The 18,961-nt window shown below is 39.7% G+C and overlaps 1 protein-coding gene across 4 annotated transcripts in view; it reads right to left on the bottom strand.

The window, feature by feature from the left end:
* The window catches only part of USO1 (USO1 vesicle transport factor), a 79,627-nt gene that overhangs the window by 8,561 nt on the left and 52,105 nt on the right, over nucleotides 1-18,961 (bottom strand). For all 4 annotated transcript variants that reach the window (XM_060187879.1, XM_060187881.1, XM_060187880.1 and 1 more), the window contains 7 exons: nucleotides 16,959-17,069; nucleotides 16,332-16,450; nucleotides 15,701-15,882; nucleotides 15,014-15,135; nucleotides 12,346-12,484; nucleotides 6,495-6,658; nucleotides 1,938-2,027 (listed from right to left, as the gene is read on the bottom strand). In XM_060187879.1, the coding sequence (XP_060043862.1) occupies nucleotides 1,938-2,027; nucleotides 6,495-6,658; nucleotides 12,346-12,484; nucleotides 15,014-15,135; nucleotides 15,701-15,882; nucleotides 16,332-16,450; nucleotides 16,959-17,069 (927 nt within the window). The remainder of the gene's footprint in view (nucleotides 1-1,937; nucleotides 2,028-6,494; nucleotides 6,659-12,345; nucleotides 12,485-15,013; nucleotides 15,136-15,700; nucleotides 15,883-16,331; nucleotides 16,451-16,958; nucleotides 17,070-18,961) is intronic.

Here is an 18,961-nt window from a genome sequence, read left to right as displayed (position 1 = left end):
CCCAGAGGGATAGAGAATGGGAAAGCTATCAGGGAAGGGGGTGGGATATGGAGATTGGGCGGTGGGAATTGTGTGGAGTTGTACCCCTCCTACCCTATGGTTTTGTTAATTAACCCTTTCTTAAATAAAAAAATTTTAAAAAAAAGAAAAAAAAAAAGAAAGTGTCTCTCTGGCAGGCTGGGAGTACAGATCGACCTGTCAATGCCTGTGTTCAGTGACCTTCTGCATCCCACAATGACCTTGGGTCCCTACTCCCAGAGGGTTAAAGAACAGGAAAGGGAGTCAGGCGGTAGCGCAGTGGGTTAAGTGCACATGGCGTGAGGATTCCGGTTCGAGCTCCAGGCTCCCCACCTGCAGGGGAGTCGCTTCACAAACGGTGAAGCAGGTCTGCAGATGTCTGTCTTTCTCTCCTCCAACTGTCTTTCTGTCCTCTCTCCATTTCTCTCTGTCCTATCCAACAACGATGACAACAACAGCAATAATAACTACAACAATAAAAAACAAGGGCAACAAAAGGGAAAATAAATATAAAATAAAATAAATTAAAAAAAGAATAGGAAAGCTATTAGGGGAGGACATGGGATACAGAGTTCTGGTGGTGGGAACTGTGTGGAGTTGTACCCCTCTTATCCTATGATTTTGTCAGTGTTTCCTTTTTATAAAAAAATAATTAATTAAAAAAAGAAAGTAGCTATAGTGATGTAACTGAAATATACACAGTTTACCTATTTTTACCTTTTCCTTTTTAAAATACTTTATTTTATTTTTTGTGTATTGCACCAAAATAAAGGACTTGAGGGGGTCCACAAGTGCTGGTGCACAATGGTGGAGGATGGTGGGAAGTATAGTGTTTTTCAGAAAACTGAGAAATTTTATAAATGTACCAGCAACAATATTTACTGTAAACCACTAATCCTCCAATAAAAAATAAATTTTATTTTAATGGCATGTATATATATATATGGAATGAGAGATACAGAGATAGACAGAGTACTGCTAAGCTCTGACATGGTGCTGGGGATGAACCCGGGACACTGGAGTCTCGGGAGGAATAAGAGTCTTTTGCATCATCATCATGCCATCTTCCCAGTCCTTTACCTTTTCCAATTATAAAAGTCAACAATTTTCTGTAAAGAACGATCTAAACACTCACTGGGTTTAGTTAAACAAACACCATGGTCAGTAGTTTAAATAATGTACAAATACTCTGGGTTCAATGCTAAGAATTGTTAAAAAGAAAACTATTGAAAAATAAAGGGAAAAATACCATTACCATATAATTTTAAAAGCCCCTGGATCTTTTCTTTGTATTTATTTATTTATTTCTATTAACACCAGGGATATCACTGGGGCTCAATGTCTACATGACAAATCCACTATTCCTGGCAGCCATTTTTTTTTTAAATCTTTATTTGGTAAGACAAATAGAAATTGAGAGGGGAGGGGAGATAAAGAGGGAGAGAGAAAAAGAGACACCTATAGGTCTTGAAGCTTCCCTTTCTGCAGATGAGGATCGAGGGCTCAAACCTGGGTCCTCACACATGGTAATGTGTGCCCTTAACTAGTGTGCCACTGCCAGGCTCCTTTATTTTTATTTTCATTGCCACCAGGGCTATCGCTGGGGCTCAGTTCCTGCACAATGAACCCACCACCTGCCCCCAACCCTTTTATCCTTCTTTGATAAGACAGAGAAATCAAGAGAGATGGAGGAGAGAGAGAGGGAGTCCCCTGCAGTACTTGCTTCACTACTTATGAAGCTTTCCTCTTGCAGGTGGGCAGTGGGGGCTCGAACCTGGGTCTTTGCACATGGATATCTTTATTATCAAATTATACTTACACCTAACAAAATAATCCTAGATTAATGGAATTGCACGGCTATCACTTTGTTATAATTAAAACAAGACAAAAATAGTCCTTAGGTCAAGTTGGAAAATCACCTGTTTTAGTTCTGCAATTTGTTCAGAGTCTCTAATAGAAGCTGCTTCTGAAGACTGTTCATTCATGCCACTTGATGTTTCTAAAGATTTCTGCAAACAGTATGAAAACAAACTTTGAAGTAAAATCAGTATAAAGAGATGGCAAGAACCAATACAGGCCTGTATCTGTGTTATGCTTTCACAATGACATTTTAATCCTTATACCCACGACAAAATTTTAACATTATATACTTACAACTTTTCCATCATCAATACATTAATACTTAAGCACTTTATATGTGTATCATTTATACTTAATTGCTTCAATAAATCTAGACATTTATCTAAAATCAGATGGAAAAAGCATAAAACAGGCTTTTATTGAGTTATTTCCATGTAGTAAAAGAGTTTTAAAGAGATTATCTCATTTTTTGCTTTACAAATGTGAAATACCTATTTCCACTTCCAGATTGTACATAAGGAAACAAATTTCAAGAGATTAAATCTCCTAAATGTGATTAATTAGGAAACATGGAAGCTTTAGATAGTCTAACAAGGCTGATATTCTTTTTAGAAAATAAATTTTGTATTTACTATTTATTAGAGAGAAACAGAATTCAAAAAGGAAAGGGGAGATAGAGGGAGAGAAAAAGGCACCTGTAGCACTGCTTCATCGCTCGTGAAGATTTTCCCCTGTAGGTATGGATTGGGAGCTTGAACCCAGGTCTTTGCACATGATCACGTGTGCACTCAAGCAGATGTGCAACCCCCAGCCCCATAAACCTCATATTCTAAACCATAGTGTGACATCCTGGCTTCAGAGATCCAGAAAAATAAACTCTTCTTTTTCAGTTGTCAATGGAACTTCATAGCTCCAGGTTGACTGACATATATATATATATTTTTTTTTCTTTTTCTTTTTTTTCCCTTTCTTCCAGATAGACAGTGTAGCTTCTTTCAGAATGGTGGGTACAGGGTTTGAATTCAATGTGTTGTATGTATGACAGATCAAGTGCACAATCCAACTGAGCTATCTTGCTTTCTCCTCCTTCACTTCTGTGGTACTAGGGCCTTGTGTATGTGTGATCCCACATCTCCTAGGCCAATATCTTTCATGCTTTTTTAGATAAAAAGAAAGAGAAAGGGAAAGAGGGGAGGAGACCAAAGCACTGCTCTACCACCTCTGAAGCTTCTGGTACTCTGAAGCTTCTAGCGGTCCTATGTGCTGTCAGCGCTCAAACCCATAGCTCATTCACTATAAGGTATACTCTTTCAACCACTTATTTAAAATCTAACAGGTTAACTTTGAAAAGTCCTTTTGTTATGGTTTGCTGTACAGTATCCAGTATCTTGTATATAGCTGTGTTATTGGATGCTTCTAATCTACTTGGTCTAGGCTTTTGAGAGAGTCCGCATATCAAATAAACAGCCTATATATTAAAAAGATTCAGTTTGTGTTTTGAGAAACTTTGAGACATACAACTCATTTCCCCCCCTCTCATATTAATTACTTATTTATATGTCTACATTTTGCTAGTAGTGTACATAAACACCATTCCCACCACCAAAAGACTGTGACCCATCCCTCCCACCCACTCCCACCCCCCACTGGCCCAGGAAGCTACATGTCTACCCCTCACCACTGGGTTTTTACTTTGGTGCCCTACTTACAATTTGATTAGGTCCTGCTTTTAGTTTCCCTTTCAGATCTTCTTAGTCAACTTCTGTTGATGAGTGGGATCATCCCATACTCATCTTTATCTTTCTTTTCTTTTTTTTTTTTTTTAATTTTTTATTTAAGAAAGGATTAGTGAACAAAAGCATAAGGTAGGAGGGGTACAACTCCACACAATTCCCACCACCCAATCCCCATAACCCACTCCCTCCCATGGTAGCTTTCCCATTCTCTATCCCTCTGGGAGCATGGACCCAGGGTATTGAGGGTTGCAGAAGGGAGAAGGTCTGGCTTCTGTAGTTGCTTCCCCGCTGAACATGGGCGTTGACTGGTCGGTCCATACACCCAGTCTGCCTCTCTCTTTCCCTAGTAGGGTGTGTCTCTGGGGAAGCTGAGCTCCAGGACACATTGGTGGGGTCTTCAATCCAGGGAAGCCTAGCCAGCATCCTGGTGGCATCTGGAACCTGGTGATTGAAAAGAGAGTTAACATACGAAGCCAAACAATTTGTTGAGCAATCATGGATCCCAAGCTTGGAATAGTGGAGAGGAAGTGTTAGGGAGGTACTCACTGCAAACTCTAGTGTAATCCTGCTTTCAGGTATATATTTTGCAGTAGTTTATGGATACGTGTGCACATAAGCTCTCTCTCACAGAAACTGGTGTATATCTAGGTTATGGGACTTTGTTAGAAAGTGAACTACCTGAGATGAAATTAGAGTGTACTATTAAAGGAAAGGTCTCACCCGAGTAATGAAGCTGAAGGGTTGTCATTCCACACGTGAAGTCTCTGGATACAGTCTGAGGTGAAGCATGTTGAGATGGCAATCGTTGCTTTGGTTAGGTTGTGATCGGCGGATGCAATATTATTTGGTTTGGATTGGGAGATGTATACGGGAAAGTGGGCCCTATCCAAGGGTTCCAGGACTGGGGGAAGTAGGGGCTCTATAGTGAAGATGTGAGGTTCCTGCTGTCTTAGGGTTCAAAAAGACAATCAATAGTTAATATTATCATCACATTATTTGTTAATTGGGTTAACTTTGAAAAGTCCCTTTGTTATGGTTTGCTGTACAGTACCCAGTATCTTGTATATAGCTGTGCTATTGGAAGCTTCTAATCTACTTGGTCTAGGCTTTTGAGAGAGTCCGTATATCAAATACATAGCCTATATATTAAAAAGATTCAGTTTGTGTTTTGAGAAACTTTGAGACATACAACTGATTTCCCCCTCTCATATTAATTAACTACTGATTTATATGTCTACATTTTGCTAGGAGTGTACATAAACACCATTCCCACCACCAAAGGACTGTGACCCATCCCTCCCGCCCACTCCCACCCCCCACTGGCCCAGGAAGCTACATGTCTACCCCTCACCACTGGGTTTTTACTTTGGTGCCCTACTTACAATTTGATCAGGTCCTGCTTTTAGTTTCCCTTTCAGATCTTCTTAGTCAGCTTCTGTTGATGAGTGGGATCATCTCATACTCATCTTTATCTTTCTGACTTAGTTTACTTAACATAAATCCTTCTAGCTCTGTCCAAGATGGGTCAGAGAAGGTGGGTTCATTGTTCTTGATAGCTGCATAGTATTCCATTGTGTATATATACCACAGCTTTCTCAGCCACTCATATGTTGTTGGGCACCTGGGTTGCTTTCAGGTTTTAGCTATTATGAATTGTGCTGCTATGAACATAGGAGTACACACCTCTTTTTGCTTGGGTGTTATGGAGTCCTTGGGGTATAACCCCAGGAGAGGAATTACTGGATCATATGGAATAATGTGATGATAACATTAACTATCGACTGTCTTTTTGAACCCTAAGACAGCAGGAACCTCACATCTCCACTAGAGAGCCCCTACTTCCCCCAGTCCTGGAACCCTTGGATAGGACCCACTTTCCCGTATGCGTCTCCCAATCCAAACCAAGTAATATTACATCCGCCGATCACAACCTAACCAACGCAACGATTGCCACCTCAACATGCTTCACCTCAGACTGTGTCCAGAGACTTCACTTGTGGAATGACAACCCTTCAGCTTCATTACTCGGGTGAGACCTTTCCTTTTATAGTACACTCTAATTTCATCTCAGGTAGTTTACTTTCTAACAAAGTCCCATAATCTAAATATACACCAGTTTCTGTGAGAGAGAGCTTATGTTCACACATATCCATAAACTACTGCAAAATATATACCTGAAAGCAGGATTACACTAGAGTTTGCAGTGAGTACCTCCCTAACACTTCCTCTCCACTATTCCAAGCTTGGGATCCATGACTGCTCAACAAATTGTTTGGCTTCGTATGTTAACTCTCTTTTCAATCACCAGGTTCCAGATACCACCAGGATGCTGGCCAGGCTTCCCTGGATTGAAGACCCCACCAATGTGTCCTGGAGCTCAGCTTCCCCAGAGACACACCTTACTAGGGAAAGAGAGAGGCAGACTGGGAGTATGGACCGACCAGTCAACGCCCATGTTCAGCGGGGAAGCAATTACAGAAGCCAGACCTTCTCCCTTCTGCAACCCTCAACGACCCTGGGTCCATGCTCCCAGAGGGCTAGAGAATGGGAAAGCTATCATAGGAGGGGGTGGGTTATGGAGATTGGGTGGTGGGAATTGTGTGGAGTTGTACCCCTCTTACCTTATGTTTTTGTTCATTAATCCTTTCTTAAATAAAAAATTAAAAAAAAAAAATCTAACAGGGCCAGTGAAATAGCCTACTTGGATAGAGTGCTGCTTTGCCAGGTCTATTACCTAAGTTTGAGTCCAGCACCCACAACACTGAAGGAAAGTTCAGTGCCAGGGTTTCTCTTACTCTTTCACTCCCTCTCTTTGTCCATCTCTATACCAAATTTAAAATTAAAAAAACAAACAAACAAAAAAAACCCTTTAATACTTACCAAACTTTCAATTAAAGAGTCTTTTTCAGCTAGTTGGCTTTGTAAAAGTTCCTGGTTACTTTTTAATTCCTCTACCTCTTCTCGTAACCTACTGATTTCCTCTGGCTGAATGCCATTCATCTGAGCCCCATCATTGTGAGAACCTTGATGCTGAGTCTCTTTTCCTATTCATAAGGTATAGAATTTGAAAAGGCAACATGAAACTTGAATTTTCAATTTTTGAATAAGAATATTGTAATATAAAACACATATATAAATGCTTTACTTAATTATGTTGGCAGCAATTTTGTAAACATATTTCATCTTTTCAAACCAGATCAAAGCTGTAATAAACAGATGGAACTACATCAAATCAATATGCTTTACAGAGTGAAACGAACAAGCATAAAACCAAACAGGCAAACAGTGAATTGGAAGAAGAATTGGAAAGGCAACAAGGGGTTGCTAGCTCAAATTTATAAAAAAACTTACATAAATCAACAACAAAGAAACAAATGACCCAGTGAAAATATAGGCAAAAATTAAACAAAGTCAGGAAAGGAAAGATAACTATTGGATGGTTAGTAATATTCAAATGTAGAATATAAATAACCAAAGTAAATGAACTGGAAAACTACAATAAAACTAACAGACTGTGAAAATACAGTTGTTATCAGAGAGAAAGGGGGAGGCAGGTAGAAGGAATGGACTGATGGGCCACTATCATTGTGATAGTGAAAGGTGCTAGAACTTTGGTAGGCAGTCCAGTGAGACTCATGCTAACCGAAGTGCAAAGCTGTACTCTCAAAACCAATGGTAAATCGGTAAAAATTTATTTAAAAATAAAAATGACTCCTCTCCTCTCCTCTCCTCTCCCGGATCAACTAGGAATACCAGAGGAGACCACCCGGACCAAAACAGGACAGGACTAGAATGACCACAGGAACCCAGTAAATCACCCGTGAGTACAAACACGCGTGGCTGGTGACAGAGAGGAGAGAGGGGCCTAAGGAGAGATTAAGTGGCTGCTTAGTTCGACAGTTTGTCAGTGGAGACACCACCTCCAGTCTGCTCCACAACAAGGGGACAGCTGAAGGGAGGAGGAGGCTCCCCAGAGACTCACCAAGTGCAACTCTGAGTCTCCATTGCTACTGCCCTCAGAGTCTGGAGCAGCAACAGGGAGGGACACCAGGGTACAGAGATCTGACCGGGAAACTCAGGAGAAGACCTATGCCTCTCGGTGGCATAGCTGAGGGGCTGTGAAAGTCTCTATGCATAACCACTGGAGTATCTCTGCCACACCCTGCTTTATCTCTTGGTCAGGAGTCAGTGATTAAGCCAAGAAGCCTATTGATAGTTTAAAAGCCCTCAGGCTCCCATAGCCTATAGGGTAAAAAAAAAAAGGCTTTTACACCACTGAACTCCAACTCAGGGATTGAAAAAACTGTTAACTTATATAAAATGGTTAAAACAACAAGAAAAAATATTGGAGACTCGAACCAGGACAAGAGTCCAGCTAAAAGTCCTCCAGAGGGTGAAGCACAAAACAACGAGTTCAACATCCAAACATTAGCTAAGGAAATAATAACAGGAGTGAGTAAAGAATTTGAAAAAATTGTAATCAGAAATGCAGGAACAACAAGTGAGAATATGGAAGAAAATTCTAATTATCTCATGGTTATTAGAGAGCTGAAAGCTGAAATCGCTGAGCTAAGAAGGCAACTAACTGAACAAGCTAAAACAGTATCAGAGCAGGGCAACAAAATAGATGAACTCCAGAAAGCAGTAGAGGGCAGAGAGAATAGAATCTATGAGGCTGAAGACAGAATTAGCAAGATTGAGGATGAATTAGAGACAACTAAAAAAGAAGTAAGAGATCTCAAAAAGAGATTAAGAGATGCTGAAAACAACAACAGAGTCCTATGGGATGACTTCAAAAGAAACAATATACGCATTATTGGCTTACCAGAGGAAGAAAGAGAAGGGGAGGAAGAAAGCATTCTCCAGGCCATAATAGCTGAAAATTTCTCTAGTCTAGACAACACCAAAGACATAAAGATTCAAGAAGCCCAGAGGGTCCCAAACAGAATTAACCCAGACCTAAAGACACCAAGACATGTCATACTTAGATTGGAAAGGAATAAGGATAAAGAAAGGATCCTCAAGGCTGCAAGAGAAAAACAAAGAGTCACCTACAAAGGAAAACCCATAAGATTAGCAGCAGACTTCTCCATACAAACACTACAGGCCAGAAGAGAATGGCAAGATATCTATCGAGTGCTCAATGAGAAAGGCTTTCAGCCAAGAATACTATATCCTGCTAGATTGTCATTCAGACTAGATGGAAGCATCAAAACCTTCTCAGACAAGCAACAGTTGAAGGAAGCAACCATCACCAAGCCTGCCTTGAAAGAAGTTCTGAAAGGTCTCCTATAAACAACCAGACCACCACAAATAGAACATATATCAAAACACTCTAAAACTCTACAAGAATGGCGTTAAAATATCTTCAATCTTTGATATCAATAAATATCAATGGACTGAATTCACCTATTAAAAGACACAGAGTAGGAAGATGGATCAGAAAACACAACCCAACAATATGTTGTCTACAGGAAACTCACCTAACGCAACAAGACAAACACAGACTTAAAGTGAAAGGATGGAAAACTATCATTCAAGCCAATGGCCCACAAAAAAGGGCAGGAACAGCTATTCTCATATCTGACATGATAGACTTTAAAATAGATAAGATTAAAAAAGATAGGAATGGACACTACTTACTGCTCAGAGGATCAGTCAATCAAGAGGACTTAACAATTATTAATATCTATGCACCCAATGAGAAGCCATCTAAATACATCAAACTTCTACTGAAAGAGCTACAGCAATATATTAACAGTAACACAATCATAGTAGGGGACTTCAACACCCCACTATCTCAACTTGACATATCATCCAGGCAGAAAATCAATAAAGACATAAGGGAGCTAAATGAAGAGATAGATAAACTAGAACTATTGGACATTTTCAGAGTCATTCATCTCAAGAAACTGGAATACACATTTTACTCAAATCCACATGGATCATTCTCAAGGATAGACCATATGTTAGGCCACAAAGACAGCATCAGCCTATTCAAGAGCACTGAAATCATCCCAAGCATCTTCTCAGACCACAGTGGAATTAAACTAACACTTAACAATCAACAAAAGATTAGAAACAGTGCCAAAATGTGGAAGCTCAACAGTACACTTCTTAACAACTTCTGGGTCAAAGAGGAAATCAAGGAAGAAATCAAAATGTTTCGAGAGTTCAATGAAAATGAAGACACAAGCTATCAAAATATTTGGGACACAGCTAAAGCAGTCCTAAGAGGGAAGTTCATAGCTATACAAGCACACATTAGGAAACAAGAAAAGGCACAAATAAACAGCCTGATTGCACATCTTAAAGACCTAGAAGAAGAACAACAAAGGAATCCTAAAGCAACCAGAAGGACAGAAATTACTAAAGTTAAGGCAGAAATAAATAACATTGAGAATAGGAAAACCATACAAAAGATCAATGAAAGTAAATGTTGGTTCTTTGAAAGAGTAAACAAAATCGACAAACCTTTAGCCAGACTCACAAAACAAAAAAAAGGAGAAGACCCAAATAAATCGGATAGTAAATGAAAGAGGAGAAATCACAACAGACACTGCAGAAATTCAACATATCATGCGAGGCTTCTATGAACAACTATATGCCACCAAGCTAGAGAACCTGCAAGAAATGAATGATTTCCTAGATACCTACCAACTTCCAAAACTAAGTAAAGAGGAAGTGGATAACATGAACAGGCCCATCACAGCTAATGAAATTGAAACAGTTATCAAAAATCTTCCCAAAAATAAAAGTCCTGGACCAGATGGTTTTACAAATGAATTCTACAAAACTTTCAAAGAAGAACTAATACCTCTACTTTTAAAAGTCTTCCAGAAGATTGAAGACACTGGAATACTCCCTGCCAGCTTCTATGAAGCCAACATCACCCTGATACCAAAAGCAGACAGGGACACAACCAAAAAAGAAAACTACAGACCAATATCTCTAATGAACATAGATGCGAAAATATTGAACAAAATTCTAGCCAACCGGATACAGCAGTATATCAAAAAGATTGTTCATCATGACCAAGTGGGGTTTATCCCAGGCATGCAAGGTTGGTTTAATATACGTAAATCAATCAATGTGATCTACCACATCAACAAAAGCAAGACCAAAAACCACATGGTCATATCAATAGATGCAGAGAAAGCCTTTGACAAAATACAACATCCCTTTATGATCAAAACACTACAAAAAATAGGAATAGATGGAAAATTCCTGAAGATAGTGGAGTCTATATATAGCAAACCTACAGCCAACATCATACTCAATGGTGAAAAATTGGAAGCATTTCCACTCAGATCAGGTACTAGACAGGGCTGCCCACTATCACCATTACTATTCAACATAGTGTTGGAAGTTCTTGCCATAGCAATCAGGCAGGAGCAAGGAATTAAAGGAATACAGATTGGAAGAGAAGAAGTCAAACTCTCCTTATTTGCAGATGACATGATAGTATACATGGAAAAACCTAAGGAATCTAGCAAGAAGCTTTTGGAAATCATCAGGCAATACAGTAATGTGTCAGGCTATAAAATTAACATTCAGAGAATGTTAATCCAAGCTTTGGGTCCATGATTGCTCAACAATTTGTTTGGCTTTGTATGTTAACTCTCTTTTCAGTCACCAGGTTCCAGGTGTCATCAGGATGCCGGCCAGACTTCCCTGGATTGAAGACACCACCAATGTGTCCTGGAGCTCAGCTTCCCCAGAGACCCATCCTACTAGGGAAAGAGAGAGGCAGACTGGGAGTATGGACCGACCAGTCAACGCCCATGTTCAGCGAGGAAGCAATTACAGAAGCCAGACCTTCTACCTTCTGCAACCCACAATGACCCTGGGTCCATGCTCCCAGAGGGATAGAGAATGGGAAAGCTATCGGGGGAGGGGGTGGGATATGGAGATTGGGCGGTGGGAATTGTGTGGAGTTGTACCCCTCCTACCCTATGGTTTTGTTAATTAATCCTTTCTTTAATTAAAAAAAAAAAAAAGATTAAAAAAAAAAATGAAATCTTTAGAAAGGAATAACTGTCTATATGAACTAAACTAACCAAAAGTTATTATAAATGAAAGATAGAAGATTTTAAAAATCCTTTCCTCCTTTCTTCCATAGACACTACTAAGTTCTGGCTTATGGTGGTATGGCGTGCGGGGGGGGGGGGGGATATGTTAAACCTGGTATTTTGGAGTCTCAGGCATGAAAATCTTTTTTGCATAACCATTATATGCTATTCCCATGCTCTTAAACACATTTCTAAGTAGCTAGAAACTTGAATCACAGGCTATTACTTATAAGCATTTGAGGTCTTACCAACTGTTGGGCACTGAAATACAACACATATATCAGTTCATCTAATTCTCAAATGACACAGATGCTGCTTTGCACTTTGCAAATGAGTAAATGGAAAGACAAAATTGGTCATTTTTACCTACGTATTAAACCACATGAGTCTGTAATAATTACTGATTCTTAGATACAACTGGAGCTTTTAGTAGGCTTTCAGTATTGATGAACTTAAAGAAAAAAAAAAATTCCAGGAGATCTCCATGTTCAGAAAAGGTTGAGAATCAATGAATCAGATAAACAAATAGGCAGGAAGGATCCGGAGTTCAACTCTGACTTTTAACATTTGTTACAGTGATTAACCTACAGTCTGGTCTACAAGGGTAATCTGACTTTGTTCAGCTTTTCCAGACAATAATGATGGCTACATAACCTTACCCAGTTGTATTTTAAGAAGATTATACTGATCCTTGTGTTGCTGGATCTGAGATGCTTGTTGTGTGACTGCTGTTTGGAGCTGTTCATTTTGACATTTTAATGTAGAAATTTGCTGCTTTAATTCCTCAAGTTGAAGATCCTATGATACAAAACAGCAAGTGCTTAACATTCCAAGTAATTACCATAAAGAAAGTGAGGAAATTGAATTTGAATGCTACAGTAATCAACACTTCTAAAATTATTCAATAATCAAGCACTGATACATTAACATTTGCACCAAAGTCAATTAACATGCAGTAGAACAGTAAGACTTCAAATAAAGCCCTACTAGCAAGTAATAAAGAACAGCCTACAATCTCACTACTATTGTGAGGGTGGGAAATCGGAACAGTGTGTAGACACTAGGATGGGTAGACCTTGACTCAATTTTATGGTCCTAAATATGAATATATATAGGCCTTGGGTCAGGTTGATGAGTAAACAGTCAATTTTACTTAGAAATTTTCTTCAAGTTTGGTAGCTACTTTCTACCCTAATCCAACTTCTTTCCTTTCCTTTTCCTTTCCTTTCCTTTCCCTTTCCCTTTCCTTCCCTTTCTTTTCCCTTTCCCTTTCCCTTTCCCTTTCCTTTTCCTCCCTCCCTCCCTCCCTCCCTTCCTTCCTTCCTTCCTTTCCTTCCTTCCTTCCTCCTTACCTGTCCTGTCCTTCCCCTTCCCTCCCTGCCTCCCTCTCTTTGCTTCCAAGGTTATCGCTGAGGCTTGCTGCCTATGAATCCACTGCTCCTCGGGCAGACAGAAATTGAGAGAGGGGAAGATAGAGAGGGAGGGAGAAAGATAGACACCTGCAGACCTGCTTCACTGCTTGTGAAGCGACCCTCCTGTAGGTGGGGAGCTAGGGGACTGAAATGGGGTCCTTGTGCGAGTCCTTCCACATAGTACTATGTGTGCTTAACCTGGTGCAGCACTGCCCATTCCCTTCCAATCCAACTTTCTAGTCCTATTCTCAGTTCTGATACCATCTTCCTAGACAATATGTTAGCTATCAAACTCAAGTAAAGACTGCTGAAGTCATGGGCCCCTAGGAACATAACTAAAATAAACTTCCTAACTTTTCTCCACCCCAAGATCCCTGTTCCTCAACTGCTATATTCCTACTTTTTGGTTTCTATTTACTAATCATTTTGTCTTGTCTTATATCTTACTGCTTTTCAGCCACGAAGTTGTAGATGCTATTATCATTCCATCCTGACTTCCCTGAGCAACCTCACCAATATGTCCTGGAACCTTACCTCTCCAGACCCTTAACCCTCTAGGGAAAGATGGAAACAGGCTGGGAGTATGGATCAACCTACCAACACCCATGTCCGGCAGAGAAGCAATTAAAGAAGACAGAATTCCCGGGGCCAGGTGGCGGCGCACCTGGTTGAGCGTATGTTACAGTGCACAAGGACCCGGGTTCAAGCCCTCGGTCCCCACCTGTAGGGGGAAAGCTTCACAAGTGGTGAAGCAGGGCTGCAGGTGTCTCTCTGTCTCTCTCCCCATCACCCCCTTCCCTCTTGATTTCTGGCTGTCTCTATCCAATAGATAAATAAAGATAAAAAGTTTAAAAAATATATATATTAAAAAAAGAAGAAGACAGAATTCCCACCTTTGCCACCCCATGAAGAATTTTGGTCCATATTCCCAGAGGGGGAGAAATGTTACGGGAAGCCGACTAGAGGGATCTGAGCTTCAATTCCATTAGGACTCAGAGAGAGAAGAGGGAAAAAGCATTCGGAAGTAGTAATAGATGTAGGTGTGATTTAGAAGGGGAAAGAAGGCCAGGACCATAGAAAAAAATGGGCAAATATATAAAAATATAGACAGTTATAAAGATAATAGTCAATCCATATCTGTGACCTTGGAGAACCACTGCAGTTTCCAATGGAAGGAATTGGGACACAGAATTCTAGTGATGGGAATGGTGTGGAATTACACTTCTATTATCTCATAGTTTTGTAAATCAACATTAAGTCACTAATAAAATTTAAAAAAACCTTATAGTTGGCTGGCAAAATAATTCACTGAGAGACTGTGTTTATTTTGTCATATGCATGACCCAAGACTGAGCCCAGTCCCCACTGCACTAAAGGAAGCTTTGATGCCATCTTTCTGTCTGTCTCTCTTATCTCAAAAAGCTGGTCTGGACAGGCAAAATCCCCATGACAACAACAAAAAAATTATAGTTTATCTCCTCCTTAAACTGTGACATGTATTTTTATTTGCAACATTCTACATAATGCTTAGCATGCCTTAACCTTCCAGTTTATTCTATACTCGGATCCTTCACATTTACTTTTTAAATTTTATTTATTTTTTTATTATCTTTATTTATTGGACAGAGACAGCCAGAAGTCAAGAGGGAAGGGGGTGATAGAAAGGGAGAGAGAAAGAGAAATACCTGCAACACTGCTTCACCACTTGGAAAGCTTTCCCCCTGCAGGTGGAGACTGGGGGCTTGAACCTGGGACCCTGCACATTGTAATATGTGCACTCAAACAGGTGTGTCACCACCTGGTCCCAGATGCTTCAGAATTATTTGGGAAAACAATGAGTTTTTATTTTCTGTTTCCTACTGTACTTGAAGTATCAGGGAACATCAAAGAATGTATGTAATTCATTAGCACGTACTTGCTCTCGTATCATATTTTTGTAGTGAGTCACAATGCTGTCATGTTGTTCTAATGTTTTCTTCACTTCTTCTTCTTCTTTATCTTCTTCACGGGACTTATAAATAGCTTTAGTTATCACACCTACATTTAATAAAAGCTTATTTAAATTTGGTTTTAAACTTTAAAATACTTTAAACATCTTATTACTAAAACTTAAATCAGTTCAGGGTGGGTGAAACAAAAGATTTTCATGCCTGGCGTTTCAAGTCCCTGGTCTCTGGTTCAATCCCCTTCATCACCATAAGCCAAGTGCTCCAGCCTATTAACACTCAGTTCAAACACATGGTCCAACGCCATGACTGGTAAGCAATCTTGAAAGATAAAAATCTAGGGCTGGGGAGACAGCACAGTTGAAGTGCACCAATTTTGCATACCTGAAGCCTAGAGGTCCTGGGTTCAATCTCCAACACGATCTATATGCTAGAGCTGAGCAGTGTTCTCCTCCTCCTCTCTCTCTCTCTTTCTCTCTCTCTCTCTCACAAAACAAAACAAACAAACAAAAAAAACATTTGTTTGGTATACAGATCAAGAACTACTACGAAAAAAGCTCTACTTTTATTTATCATATACTATTCACGTTTCCCTAATATATAATATTAACTATAGTTACTTTCAGTGAATATCAATATAAACTATCTTGTCTTACCTTCAAGTTCTTTTACCAACTTTGTAAATTCATGATCAAATATCATGCATTCTGGACTGAGGAAGTTTGGCTGAGGTTTCTGAGAAGCTCTGGAATACAAGTCATGCTTGCTAATAAATCCCAGTTTCTCTATGAAATTTTCTTTGCCAATTCTTTTCTCTATCAGTTGCTTTAGTTTCTCTCTACAGAGATAAGCACAATGAGAAAGACTTTTTTTAAAAGTAGGAACAAAATTTAAAAGTTTTGTCTGCATAATACTTTGGGATAAAAATTCTTTCATGTCTTTTTTTTTTTTTCTTGTTTTGCCACCAGGGTTATTACTGGGGCTCTGTGCCAGCACAGCAAATCTACCACTCCCAGTGGCCATTTTTCCCTTTTCCTTTTTTTCTTTTTTCTATGGAACAGGGAGAAATTGAGAGGGGAGAAGGAGATAGAGAGAAAGATAGACACTTGTAGACCTGCTTCACCACTCATGAAGCTACCCCTTGCAGGTGGGGATTAGGGTCTCAAGCTTGGGTCCTATTACTTCATGACACGTTCACTTAAATGAGTGTGCCACAGCTCGGCCCCCTCGTTATCTCTTGTTGCCATCAATAAGTAATTTTACCTCAGCATATCCCCCTTTACTTACTTCATGTAGCTCTCAAGTGAGTTATCATTGAAATAAATAGTAATGCCCAACAGAAGGGCACATAAGCCTTGAACCAATTGCTCTTCTTCACCAAGATTTTCTGCAATTTGTCCTGTAAGCTGAAATTCTTGTTAAGGTGACTAATGATTCATAATATCTAGAGTGCTTTACTTGAATCTGACATGTATTACATGTAGGAGTTCCCACAGGTACTACATATAGACTAAGAAGCACAAAAAAACCTCAATAGGGTACAAGAGAGTGAGAGAGAAAAAGAGAGAGAGAGAGGGAGGGAGGGAGGGAGGGAGGGAGGGACGGGGAGAGGGAGAGAGAGGGAGTGGGAGAGAGAGGGAGAGGGAGAGAGAAAAGGAGAGGGAGAGAAAGAGGGAGAGGGAGAGGAAGAGGAAGAGGGAGAGGGAGAGGGAGAGGGAGAGGGAGAGGGAGAGGGAGAGGGAGAGGGAGAGGATATGCAGCTGGAGAACATCATTACTACCTGAATGGTTAAAAAAAAAAGTTGTAACACAGATAAGGAGAATTCAAATACTTGGAGTATAGAGCTACCTCTAAGATATAAAAAATAATCAAAGATAAATACTTACATGAATCTTACTAAAACAAAAAGGATACAAATGGAACATTGGCTGAATTGTGAAGAAAATGTGTTACTGCAATGGGACAGTTGCTCAACCAGGTACAAAGCAACATTAATAATCCAACTCTTGTCTGTATTTTGCTTCCCTGTAATAGATAAATTGGTATAAATCCTTTTCTATTGAATTTCCTAAAATTAAAGTTGTCATATGATCCCTCATTAACAGTAAAAAAAAAAAAGTAACATCTTATGAAATGTATATATCAGGAATCCAGATTTAAAAAAATCAAACACGTTCTCATGTTCTCTGAGGCTGTACTATCTAAGAAGAACAAAGATCAGAAGCTAGGATTTCCCCCATCAGGTAAAGACTGGGGGCTTGAACTTGGGTACTTGTGCACTGGAACATGTGCACTCAACTGAATGCACCACCGATCTGGATTGATTGATAACATTTTTAAGCATCCACGTCATAAATTTCTTCCTTACAACACCAGATTTTCCATTAGTAGTATTTAAGATGGCCTGATATGTGCTTGTGAAAATGAATTAGCTCTAGCTTCTAATCTCTGTTCTTTAAGAGGGAGGGGGGAGATAAGAGAGGTACTGAGACAACTTCCCGCTCAATTTCTATCTATATCCAAAAATAAGTATAAGTATTTAAAAACTTTATTGGGAGTTGGCAGTAGCGCAGCAGGTTAAGCACATGTGGCGCAAAGCTCAAGGACCGGAGTAAGCATCCGGGTTTGAGCCCCCAGCTCCCCACCCGCAGGGGAGTCGCACCACAAGCAGTGAAGCAGGTCTGCAGGTGTCTATCTTTCTCTCCCCCTCTCAGTCTTCCCCTCCTCTCTACATTTCTCTCTGCCCTATCCACAACGACAGCAATAATAACTACAACAATAAAACAACAAGGGCAACAAAAGGGAATAAATGAATATTAAAAAAAACTATCAATCTTAATATACTTCACAATATGATAAATTTCCCTGACAAGTTCATACTTCGATCAAAATTTTAAAAATAACTTCTAATAAAAGGATGAATTTTCGGGGCCGGTTGGTGGCATCTGGTTGAGCACACATGTTACAATGTGTTAAGTCCAGGTTCGAGTCCCTGGTCCCTCCCCACCTGCAGGGGGAAAGCTTTGTGAGTGGTCTTGATTTCCCTTCTTTATAAAATGGCTGAGGGAGCCGGGCGGTAGCGCAGCGGGTTAAGTGCAGGCCACGTGGTGCAAAGAAGGACTGGCCTAAGGATCCCGGTTCCTGTCTCCCCAACTGCAGGGGAGTCCCTTCACAGGCAGTGAAGCCGGTCTGCAGGTGTCTATCTTTCTCTCCCCCTCTCTGTCTTCCCTATCTCTCTTCATTTCTCTCTGTCCTATCCAACTACAACGACATCAATAACTACAACAATAAAACAACAAGGGCAACAAAAGGGAATAAATAAATAGAAAGAAAAAAGGCTGAATTTTTTTCCATAAAAAGAAAAAAACACCAAGGATACAAACAATCTCTAAATGATTTAACTTCCATTAGACAATGTATTAGACAATATTGGTGGCAATAAATATAAAATTATTAAAAATATTAACACAGTAATGCATTGCTTTAGGGCAATTTCAGAAAATACTGCAAGTACAGTTGTTCAGAGATCAAGACAAGAAATAGATTTGAAGTAACCATCATTGTGTTTTGAAAAAAATTCTATCACTAATACTATTGTAACTTTATAAACCATGATGTTAATATCTAGGTCTTTTTATAGAACTGAACAAATTTCAAATTAAGTCTCTTCAAATAAGTTGTCAAATGAACTTTAAGTAGTCTGTATGAGTTTGGTTTTTTGAGGCATTTTTTTTTTTTTAACCAGGGCACTGCTTAGTTCTGGCTTATGGGGTGTAGGGGATTGAACCTGGGACTTTGGAGCCTCAGGCATGAAAGTCTCTTGTATAACCATTACCCCCACCCAAGACATTAACTTTGCTCATTCCTTGCCTTTATATCAGTACTTCAACCATGCCCCTTACACTACACCCAAGTAA

This window comes from Erinaceus europaeus, chromosome 3 (genome assembly GCF_950295315.1).
Source record: "Erinaceus europaeus chromosome 3, mEriEur2.1, whole genome shotgun sequence".
Classification (NCBI taxonomy): Eukaryota; Metazoa; Chordata; class Mammalia; order Eulipotyphla; family Erinaceidae; genus Erinaceus; species Erinaceus europaeus.
This window is presented reverse-complemented; position numbering and strand designations above follow the sequence as displayed.